Source organism: Electrophorus electricus, chromosome 26 (assembly GCF_041902795.1).
Source record: "Electrophorus electricus isolate QZ-2024a chromosome 26, ASM4190279v1, whole genome shotgun sequence".
NCBI classification, from domain to species: Eukaryota; Metazoa; Chordata; class Actinopteri; order Gymnotiformes; family Gymnotidae; genus Electrophorus; species Electrophorus electricus.
Window position 1 is genome coordinate 9,603,026 of NC_137522.1, and position 11,824 is coordinate 9,614,849.

General features: G+C 48.3%; 2 protein-coding genes across 2 annotated transcripts in view; one reads left to right on the forward strand and one right to left on the reverse strand.

Annotated features, from left to right (window-relative positions):
- Nucleotides 1-11,591, reverse strand: part of mier2 (mesoderm induction early response 1, family member 2) — a 35,078-nt gene extending 23,487 nt beyond the window's left edge. The window contains exon 1 of the mRNA XM_081708419.1: nucleotides 10,887-11,591. The gene's annotated coding sequence lies outside the window, so the exon portion shown is untranslated. The remainder of the gene's footprint in view (nucleotides 1-10,886) is intronic.
- s1pr3a (sphingosine-1-phosphate receptor 3a) lies at nucleotides 6,231-9,837 on the forward strand. Its single transcript, XM_035523102.2, has 2 exons — nucleotides 6,231-7,127; nucleotides 7,879-9,837. Exon 2 carries the CDS (start codon nucleotides 7,973-7,975, stop codon nucleotides 9,149-9,151), a length of 1,179 nt encoding a protein of 392 aa, XP_035378995.1. The 5' UTR covers nucleotides 6,231-7,127; nucleotides 7,879-7,972; the 3' UTR covers nucleotides 9,152-9,837.
- Nucleotides 11,592-11,824: the final 233 nt, after the last annotated feature.

The following is an 11,824-nucleotide window of genomic DNA, read 5'->3' on the forward strand; positions in this document are numbered from 1 at the left end:
TTAAGTGCTTAAGTGCTTAGTGACTCAGTGGAGAAGTGAGACTTCAGTCTCAAAGGCCGCCAGTGAGTCAGCTGGACCGACAGCCAGTGGAAGTTCACTCCTGCACCTGTGTGCCAGGACAGAGAAGAGTCGTGATGCTTGTCTTCTTTGTGGCATTAGGCACGTAAGCCACTACAGGGAGTCAGCGGAGGGGAGGCAACACGTGGGTGATGTATGAAGGACCGTAACGTCCAAAGAAATCCAATTAGAATCAACACACGTGGCAAATCCAGAGCCATGCTGATGCGTGTGTTAGCACTCTGCATCTAGCGTTGTCTGAAACCATTACAATTTTCCAAGAAGAAAACAAACAATGTTGATAGAATTATATATAGGAGTAATGTGGTCTTTTGGATTCGAGGACCATAAACGTGTCACTGGATACACCCACTTCAGTATGAGGTGACTCAAGAGATTCTGTGTTGAAGATTTTCTCGTGTTATTTTTCCACATGCACACTGCAGGTTGAGAGTGATTTGGGCAATAAGTAATGTCATTAAGTCACCCGGGTGCAGACACACGGGCCTTTCACACACGCTTGGAGGACCTGTGCATGCACGCGCACACACACTAGTCACAGGCCTGCCACACAATTCCTCACTTGTGAGGAATTTTCACCCAATCAGGACAGGTTTTCCTTCCATACAATATTACTGGGCAGGTTGTCGCAAGCTCCTATGATTCTTGTAATGGTCGTTTCCACAGATGTGGGAGTTTTACTGAGAGGAATAACAGTTCAGGAAATAACGAACAGTTGCTGCTTTGCTGGGTGTTTCGCTTTAAAAAACCCATAAAATATTTCCGCCATTCCGATGGAACCAACAGAGATCTCTACGGACTTGGACGGATTTTCTTTATTATTGAAATAAGAAATGTGATTGAATATTCAAATACCTAGTGATTGAATATTCAAAAAAACTTAAAACTTGAATCCCAGAAAGCTACAGCCCTAATGTATCTTGCCCATGGCTAATTAAATGTGATGTGTGATGAGTTAGATTATGTGTGCAGGAGCAGGAGAGATTCTGGACCATGCAGTTACACAGGCTTCCAAGACTAGAATCTGAGAACACTACACATAAGGCATGAGAACAAATATTGACTTGTGCTGATAACCTGTAGTAAATAATATATGCAAGCAAAATGACAAATATACTGGCATCTGATTTTCGAAACAAAAGAAACATAAGAGCAACGTGTTCGGTTAAACCGACCTCGACTAAACTCGAAGAATTAACCGACCGGCAGCAGCTCTGGGGCGGGAAGCCTGGCGCGCAGTCCTGACGAGGCCTCGGTATCTCTTGGATCCCGTCCAGGGAAAATAATTCTTTGGCGAGGATGTAGCACTGAAACCGCTAGATCCCACTAGCCTTTCTGGGGGCCCTGGTTTGATCCAAGGCAGCACAGCCATGATAAAGCTAGTTCCCGGGAGATACTTCAGGGTGGACTGTTTTGGGCGTGCTGTTCTACGTATTCTAAAAATACCCCCCCCCCCCCCTCAGCTTTTAAACCTCTCTGAGGGTTTAGAAAGTAGAACGTTAATAAAAAGGCAAAGTATATGACTCATAAATCATAAATCCTCAGGCAGTCAAACTAACTAAAATGTTCATTTTAAGTTTTTTTGGTTATAAACTGCTGGTTTAGCTGTCATATAAAAACAAACCTGTTGTACTTATTTGGGGACATTCTACACATGGGTATGCGCAACATAACTTGATGCAGGAGCTGGAATCGTGGTCAGCACACATTTATCTTTCCTCTAGAAGCAGTGCATGACTGTAATCTGGAACTTCACGCAAACCTCATCTGCTCTCGGTCTCGCAAGAGTAAGAATACGGCAAGAGTAGTTGTGCAGAGGTCTCAGTGCTCATGACTCCAGGGGAACTGGGGTGCTCAGAGGTGAGAGATGATGCCAGAAACAAATTGGCCCAACGTGATGAATCGCTTTCTCTGTCTCTCTCGCTCTCTCTATCACTATCTCTCTCTTTCTGTCTCTCCATTTAGCTCACCTTCCAACTGCACCCCGGGTTTATTTTCACGCTCCGTTCTCTGTTCTCCCCCCATTTCTATCCACCATCTTCATGCGCACACATTCACATTAGACAGGGAGTCTTTCTAATCACCCTTTGGAGTATGATCACCACCAGGCTCTCCTTCATAAAGGGACCCTGCCAACTCAGATCTAAACCAGGAAGGCTGGCTTTGCTGCTCTTGACCTGGGCAGCATAAACAGACGTGGGGGGCAGAGAGGGGTAAATGTGCCCTGCAGATGCCCCGTGGAGCTCCGTGAGAACGTTCTTCGACTTTTAAACGGCTGAATCTGGCTGCAAGACGCAGGGCAAAAACGTTTGGACCCAGCGAGCAATGATCACGAAGATCTGTTCGGCCATGAAGACCCATCTCACCAAGAGGAACTGCTCGAACATGTTTAGCTTCAGACGTGTGGAGGAATTTCCATCACATGAAGGAGAGTCCAGCATGGAATTTTGTGGTGCATTTTTGTTTTATAAGCAGTGGAAAATATGCAGGACAGACAGTACCACACTGACCACAAGAAGTGGATGAATTCTTGGGGTGGACTGGAAGAAGAACGATTGTAAGATGATGGCTGCTTATCAGTACTTGATTCTAGGTAATGATGCCAGTTGAGTTACTTACGTATATAAGCCACACAAGCTATGAGCTACAATTATCAAAATTAATTTTAGGAAAATTAAGCACCATTTCTTCCAGGAAGCAATGAGGACCTGCCGTGGCATAATGGAAAGTTCACCCATAAGATTATTATGGCTTGAAAACATAATATTACACTGCACCTCGTTCCACTCAAAAACCAGATCCTTTCATTTAGTCAGTCCAATTGCATGTCAGCTCAGTTTTCATGTCTCTCATTCCCACATCACTGTCTACCTCTCTAGTGGTTCAATTCTATCATTTTCTTCGCTGCCTTGATTATGTCTCATTTCAGGCAGCTCTGTTACAGGCATGAAGCTTAGGAGCTCACACTGTGCAAGCTACAGATGATGGACAAGACAGGGGCAATAACCTCATTTTGGAAACCCACCGATTCTGTATCTTATTGGTCTCCAGTGAATGGGATGTCATGGCTGACAAAGGAAAGCCTCTTGGTTGGACGGCCGGTGCCACGGCGCCGGAGGGGGCATTGGCTAGGCCCCAAATCTGCCATAGTCTTACCCTTTAGCGATAAACAGTGGCTCAGGTCGACAGGGCACGTGCTGCCTTTGCACATATCTGTCTGTCTGCTTTATATGGGGACTTGTGGCCCTGTAGAGCCCATCGTCAGAAGAGCCAAGCGCCTGCTCCATCCTCCCCTGTGGTCCTGAGAAAATGACAGGCCATGCCAGACTCCTCCGCTGAAGGCGAAAGGGCTCCCATCTGATAGAAGAGAGGCTAAGTGCAGATACGTAGCATACGGACAAGCCAAGAGTGCAGGAGTGGATGACCTTGGGAAGGGCTTTCTCAGGCTCTGGTTCTGTGCTCTGGGGAAGGTCTGTCTGTCTCCAACCCAGAACCTTGCAAGAACAGCTAAACGGACAAGGGGTAGATGGAAACAGAGGACATTCACACACAAACACTTGCACACGTATATTCACCACCAAACCCACTCATGCACCGAAATCTGTTTGTGTGGAGGCAAAATTTATTTGACCAAAAGCTGTATGGTGAGACATGAGCTTAAACAACTCACAAGCAACTCCTACACATCACAAAGTGTCCACAATTAATGCAATTAAGGGTCTTTCTTTCTCTCTCTCTCTCTCTCTCTCTCTCTCTCTCTCACACACACACACACACACACACACACACACACGAGCACACACACACACACACACACGAGCACACACACACACACACACACACACGCACGCATACATTCGGGTTGTAAAAGCATTCCGAATCCTCAGCCAATGCTAAGACTGGAATGAATGGTTTCAAAGGGCTTCGTTGTTTACATGAAAGAGGTCCAAGTTATTTTAAAAGGCAAAGGGCAGAACTTTATTTAGTGTTAGAAATGTGATTTAAGGAAAATGCCGTTCAAATAAAAGTACATACTGTAACCGGGAAGACATTACATGTAAACAGAGCCAAAGGACCAGTGCAATGGTGAATGCTACCAACATCAAACCACTTCTGAGAACTTCAAGTTCATAAAGTTCACAGCTGTCGGCAGTTTCTTTACTGTTGTAAAGAACAGCACTGTTGTTTATTGTTTCTTTAGTATTCTTTATAGTCTCTTTTTCCCAACACATACAGGGGCATGCTACTGTCCCTTAATATGTTCAGTGCCTCAGTGCAGACATATATTTGATGTGTTTCCCTGACTTCACAGAGCTCTACAAATTAGAACCTCTCCCACTACAGCATACAAGTTGGAATTGAGATGAACATTTTAGACACAGATTGGCTTCTGCTTTGCTGAGGCTCATATTGACTATATTTGGCATGACAAATTTCTCAAATGTCTGCTGTTCCTCACACGGTTCCTGGGCTCTGGGAGATGGGACCCCTTACCAGCAGATGAGAGATAAGAACGCACGCTCAAGTGATACCTTATCATCTCCTGTAGACCTGCAAACTTCAATTACGACCCTCTTTTGGAAAATACCTGGTCAGAAAGGAATGCAGCTGAGATACTACCTGCCCAACGTGTTGTGGTCAGTGGTCACTCGAAGAAAATATGCTGATTTGGTAATTTACTGAACTCAAAGGGGCGGTCACAGTAGAGGATAACGGGCAAGACAAAGGGAGCCTGCTTCTGTCTGTCGCCGTGGTGAAGTCATGACGATGGAAAAGGAGCTGCTGATGGGAACGGATGAGGAGCTGCACACCGGGAGCGTGAACAGGATGTGCCGCTCTGGCGTAAGTGTCGGAGCACGCAGAGGGGAGGGAGAGACTCCAGCTGGGGGGTGGGGTGGGGTTGAGGCGGGGGGGGGGGGCAAATGGGAAATGAGCCTGGTGCAGAGAGGTGAAGGCCCAAGAGACCATTCCTCCATCTCTTTCTCTGAAAACACACACACACACACTCACGCATGCACGCATACCTTTCCGGTTCCCACAAAATTTTACATTCCAAAGAAGCCTTCTCACCACTGAGCTCTGTGCTAGTGGGCCCTGACTCACCCCGTAATTCATAAACTAGCTAGTAAGTCATTAAGTCCGGCGCATTCACCGAAGCAGGCCATTATGATCCACGTTCAGGCCTCAGCCTCTCGGCAACATTCAAGAATTGGCAAAGCCCCAGTTTTCTGTCAGTATTGTTATTATTGACTCGGTCTTGTCAGCACATCAGAGTCATTGTTAGCAAAGCAAACAGTAGCCTCAGCTAGACCCATTCATCAGCTGAAACCACACTGAGGGGACCGGGTGCGCGGTAATCCTCAATCTTTACAGCCATAACATATCTCCATCCAGCTGCCAGAGTGCCATAGAACTTCCCAAGGGGGCACCTCCCTGCTTGAGAACTTCCACAGTGGGCACCTACCCTGCCTGAGAACTTCCACAGTGAGCACCTCCCCTGCTTGAGAACTTCCAAAGTGGGCACCTACCCTGCCTGAGAACTTCCACAGTGGGCGCGCCTAGCCTACGTGAGAACTTCCACAGTGGGCGCCTAGCCTGCGTGAGAACTTCCACGGTGGGCGCCTAGCCTGCGTGAGAACTTCCACAGTGGGCATGGCCCAACAGTCGCAGCTGAGGCAGGAGCAGAGACCTGAGCCCTTAGGAATACTGGATCACGATAGCAGTCCTCTCCACACCCCCTTCTTTCCAGCATTCCTTTGTCTGCACATATTTGCCAGGCCTGATCCCTGGAATGAACCCGGTCCTATGGGAAAGATCGGTCTGGCTAAAGTATGGGAGCGCAGATGCAGACAAGGGCAGGACAGAAATTACTCCGGAGCAATAAAGGAACGGAAGGTGCAAGGAGGCTGTTTATTTGTGCTGCTCTCATTCTGGTGAAGCCCTAGCTCATTTTAACACTGCAGGGGGATGTTTTAGGCAGTCAGTGTGTATTATGGTGTGCCCTCAGGAAGAACTCTTCTTGCATGATGATGCGTGTATATGTCTGTGTGTGTGTGTGTGTGTGTGTGTGTGTGTGTGTGTGTGTGTGTGTGTGTGTGTGTGTGTGTGTTTATACGTGGGTGCACACAAAAATGTATACAAATACAGTCTAGACAAGTACATTTGTGGGAGAGAGATGACCTATGGCTCCCAAACTGGAACATCAGCGTAAAGTCATCATTTTTAATTAAAACATAATAAGTCATGTTGATCAAAGAACAGAGTGTTGTAAGTCGAGGGTCTTGGCTTGCCATCATGGAAAATGTTTTGTGAAGCCAAGATAAAGTGAGGTACCAGCAATACAAAAACAAAGAAATCTTTTTTTTTTTCTCCCACGGACATCATTTGTTTTTGTTTTGAACTCAGCTTAAAGGCATCGCCGTGTTTTTCTTTCGGCGTGTCCAAAAAGTGCAGTTCCAGCTCACTCGAACAGGCCAGATAAAGAACAGGACCTTTATAAACTATCAATAAACCTCAACTAAAAATTCATTAAACGTTACGAAATAGCATGAGAGTCATGCTCCACGAGTGTCGTGACATCCTATAGATGAAATTCCTGTTAAAAATATAATTGAGAAACAAACCCCCCCCCCCCTTCAAACGGTGCGAGGCGTCGGGGCACGCAATGTTCCGCGTGCACGTGGGTGGAAGTGCAACTAAAAACAAAAACTCCACCAGTTGCCCAGACACGTGCGGGCTTTTGAATAATCTGCACTTAACTCCAGCCTCCGCCCGGGGCAGCTCGCTGCGCAGGTACCGAGGGACGATACGAAGACGACACGAAGGTTATTTCGTGCAGTGACATTAAAATCCTGCACACGCAACACTGACAAAATCGATGTTTAGAAGACATGGCTTGGAGCAGACGGCGAAGATTAGTGATGTAGTCTGCTGAAGTGAGCACTGACATATTTTTTGGTTTGAATATTTTAAACACTAAGAATCAATCAAGCAACTACAAGACCAAGATGGAGTTTTCCCTGCATTGCTCGAGGTGGCATACCTAACAGGTAAGTCAAGAAACCTGTCATTTGCTTGTTTAAAAAAACCACATTGACTTTCACTAACTCAGTTCACACAGCATTACCTCACACAAAATGCGCCAGAACAGAGGCATGTAGAGTTTAAAGTGACAGAGTTTAAAGTTACATTCTGCTTTACAAATGTTATGCAAATGTAGTTTAGTGTTCTTTCGTGTAGTCCAATATATGTACATGACTGAATTTCAGGATTTGGAACGTCTGCGGTGTAGTCTCATTAAGTCTAAGAACAGCTTTAGCGAAATGTTATCTGCTGCTTGCAATTCGTGATCGTAGCAAACTTACTCCTCTTCACAAAATCGTGCTTTACGTAACGGGTTTTTAAAAATTAATTCGCCGCATCTCCTGTGGGATTCGGGGTTCAGTCCATGTCTGGGCAAGAGCTGTTTGCTTTTCCAATAAGTCACTGTACAAGACTCCCAACACTCTACTCGCCTACTTCTATAACATGATCGAAAGTAGTAAGTAGCTATGGATAAAAGCGTCTGCCAACCCGGTGCTCAACCCGGTGTAAATATGAAGGTGTTCTCTATGATGCTGTCCAAAAGCTTGGCTAATTTAAATGCAAACTACTGTTTGAAGAAATTAGCTATTACTGAATTTGTCTTTTTGAATGATAGAATTTATTTAAGACTATGAATCTATTAGTTTGTAACTAACGCATAACAACGAAACCTACTGATCTATGCTATGTTTTGCGTATTTATGTTATGGCCAACAGATCCCCACCACAATTATGTCTGAGGCATCTCGCTGGAATAACGTTATCCACACACAGACGTCCTCTGCTGTTTGAAACGGGAATCGCCGGTAGAATGGACCTGGAACCGGGGATGAACCGGATAATCGTGACCCACTACAACCACTCGGGAAAGTGGGCTCGACCGAGGAGCAGCGACGTGTGCAAGACGGCCATGCTGCTTGTCGTGTGCGTGCTGATCGTGCTGGAGAACGCGACGGTGCTGCTGGCGCTGCGTTGGAACAAGCGCCTGCACGGCCGCATGTACCTTCTCATCGGCAACCTGGCGCTGTCCGACCTGCTGGCGGGCGCGGCCTACGCCGTCAACATCTTCACGTCGGGCAACCGCACGTACTACCTGACCCCGGCGCAGTGGTTGGCGCGCGAGGGAAGCGTGTTCGTGGCCCTGAGCGCGTCCACGTTCGGCCTGCTGGCGGTGGGCGTGGAGCGCCACGCCACCATGGCCCGCGTGCGCCCGTGCGAGGCGGGGGGCCGCGGGCGCCTGCTGGCGCTGCTGGCCGCCTGCTGGGCCATTTCGCTCCTGATCGGCGCACTGCCCAGCTTGGGCTGGAACTGCCTGGAGCGGCTGCCGGAGTGCTCCACCGTGCTGCCGCTCTACGCCAAGAGCTACGTGGCGTTCTGCGTGAGCGTGTTCAGCGCGCTGCTGGCGGCCGTCGTGGTGCTGTACGTGCGCATCTACAGGCTGGTGAAGTCGAGCGGGCGGCGCGTGAGCTCGCGGCCGTCCGAGCGCTCGCTGGCCCTGTTGCGCACCGTCGTCATCGTGCTGGGGGTGTTCGTGGTGTGCTGGGCGCCCCTCTTCCTGCTCTTGCTGCTGGACGTGGGCTGCGAGGCCGAGCGCTGCTCCGTGCTCTACCGGGTGGACTGGTTCATCGCCCTGGCCGTGCTCAACTCCGCCCTCAACCCGCTCATCTACACGCTGACCAGCCGCGAGATGCGCGCCGCCTTCATGCGGCTGCTGTGCTGCTGCTGCTGCCGGGCGGCGGCGGACGGCGGCGGCGGACGGCACGGGGCTCCGCCCCTCCCGGAGACCGCCTTCCCCACCGCCGAAAACTCCAGCATCGTGGGGACGGGGGGCGGGGCGAACAGGTTCAATTCGATGAAGGGCGGAGCGTGCATCCCGGCTGACCCCTGCCGACAAACGGAGGACGCCTCCGTTCCCGCCTTTACCCACCCGGACCTCCTGTCCGTGGTGCTGGTCAAGGCCGGGAGGCTGCCTTCGCTGGGCAAGTTCTGACATGTTCGTCGGACTCATCGGATGCTTCAGGACGGAGCAGACAGAAGGGGTCGGGACCGGGGCGCTCTCGACTGCTGGGTATGTGCGGCAGTGGATTTACGTGTTGACCAGCAGTTGCTGAACTTCCATCAGCCTCTAAGTGTTTTCATTTAGGCGAAGCTGCTCGGCGAGAACCGAAACATACGGGTTTGCTTCCAGTGAGCTCACTATATTTAATATGAACTACCTAACGGACCTAACAGACAAGGAGAGACACACAAATCTAGGAGTACGAGTATAACTCAGTAGGTCGGAAGTGGTACGGAAGGCATTATCTGTACGGAAGGCATTACCTTGAAATAGATAAAGAATGTTTGTGTGAAATACAGCATATGCACAAACGTCTACTCAAATTAATTCTGTGGTTTAATGTCCATTTCTTGTAGCTGTTAAATAACACTAGACGTCTAAGGTACATTAAAAAAAGAGCCACTACATATAGCCACTCCATAAGAATTTATTATATAGCCTTATTTATATTCTAATACCATTCCAGTGTTGCATTGTAACTGTGTGTGTGTGAGTGAAATACCTTGCCATCCTGCTTTTAATGTTGCTGCTTTGTTCCTATCCGGACAAAAGCATCATTTAGATTTCGCAGAAGCTCATATTACACCTGGTGATTAAAGTGGGCATGGTTAAAGTTATTTATTCTTTAACGACTCTTCATGCTCAACCCGCATGTGTACACTACTACGAACGTAATACGGAGATCTGGATAAACTGTTAAGAGACGTTCTTCTCATTTAGGGTGTAAGATAATATCTGACCGCTAGAGGGAGCTGCAGGAACACTGAAAATGAGACCAACTGGAGTCGAGGCCGAGCCGTTCTTTGATCGGTTCCTGATCCAGTCTCGTTCTCTCCAATACCTTTGGCAGAATACCACCGCAGCAATGTTCAATTCGTCCAAATAGATTCAGGCATGTCACGCTTTAGCCACATGGAAAATGTAGTCGAAAAAATAATAGTAGATATATGGATCTTTAGCTATTTGATGATTTGACTTTTGTGGCAAAATGTGGAAAATAAATGTTAACCTCTGAGACAATCTTCGCTCTGCTGTACAACAGCCTGCATGGACGTAGTATAAAACACCGTTGCCGTCTTTCGTGCTGTGTGCAGTTCTACCTAACAGGTGGCTGGTAACGTCCACCAGCACATACAACAGAAAAGCTGAAGACGTTCTCTGAGAAGAGGTGTTAAATAGTCGTCTTTATATGCAACGACAGGTTGACATTTTGGAATTGTGGGTAGTTGACAGATATGACATTTAATATGGAATACTTATGCATTCTCCCTCTCTCTCTCTCTTTCTCTCTCTCTCTCTCTCTCTCTCTCTATCTCTCTCATTCTCTGGTTATTAAAGCTAAAAAATAATAAGGAGATTAATATAATACAAAGACACTTAGATGTAAGGAACGTTGTCAAATTGATTATTGCATGTTCACGTATTCACAAAGTACCTTCAGTAGTCCAATTTCAGTGTAACACCAGCAGTATGATAACACTGCATAGCCTGTATCGCCACACTGGCTGCTATTACTAATGTCATTTGGAACATGTTGGTCATGAAAACATACGGGAACAAAGAACAGGGACACAGGGAAACATTACATGTGTTCTCCAACTCCCACCAGACTGGCAAAGAGGTGGGGGTGTGCGTGTGGGGTTTCAGAGAGGCATTAGACACTTACCTCATACGGCACCCTCCCTCCCTCAACAGTCTCTGCCCTGCGCTGAAAGGAAAGCCAGGCTGGGGAGGCTATTGTGCGCGCTCCTTCACGGGAGATCTTCATCTGTGCACCACGCTTGTCGGGTCGGAGGGGGCCCGCCGAGGAAGAACGCGCCGGCATGGCACCCCAGCCCGGCCCGCCTCTCGGATCCGACAATGGTTCCATCTGGAGCCGCCGCAGCTCAGGGGCACGCCAGCGAACATCAGAGACTGGAGGCCTGCCATTAGCTGAGCGGGAGGTCACTTTTAACAAGCTCTCGAGGGCTGGAGGAGAAAGCGCGAGTGGGTTTTTGTGCTTTGTGTGTGTGTGTGTGTGTGTGTGTGATGAAGGGGGAAGGCAGCCCAGGTCTGGAAACCAGATGATCTCAATTATTCTTCTCTATAGATAAACATTATGGTAGGATGTCTCTAGTTGTGTGTCAGGTCTAATTCTTTTCTCGGATGGTGAGGGGATGGTCTGTGGCACTGAGCCCTGTTCTTAGGCCACGAGCGCCCCAGTAAAGCAATGCTAGACAGACGTTCACTCATTTCAAAGAGCATTCTGCCTCTTCAGAACAACAGCGTATATTTAAGACCGCACAGAACACCAAACTTGTATCGAGAGGATCCGTGATCTGGGATCAGTCGTTGCTTTTTACATCTTTATTGGTTAAACAAAACAGACAGCGGGGGAACCGATGCGGGGGTGTAAGTAGCAGTTTTAGCCTGACGCGGGTCCGTGTAGCTGACATGAGCCAGTGAGAGAACTGGATCAGAGCACAGAAGCTACACAGGACTGCTCGTGTGTCAGGGGCTGGGGTGGGACCCGGAGGTCGAATATCAGCGTGGCGGCCAGGCAGCACAACCCCCTGCTCTCCGGGAGCACACAAAGCAGAAAGGGCCTTCGTCGCGCACAACGCC

Bases quoted from the DNA above. Each gene is read 5' to 3' on its own strand.
- s1pr3a (XM_035523102.2), top strand. From the start codon at position 7,973: ATGGACCTGGAACCGGGGATGAACCGGATAATCGTGACCCACTACAAC.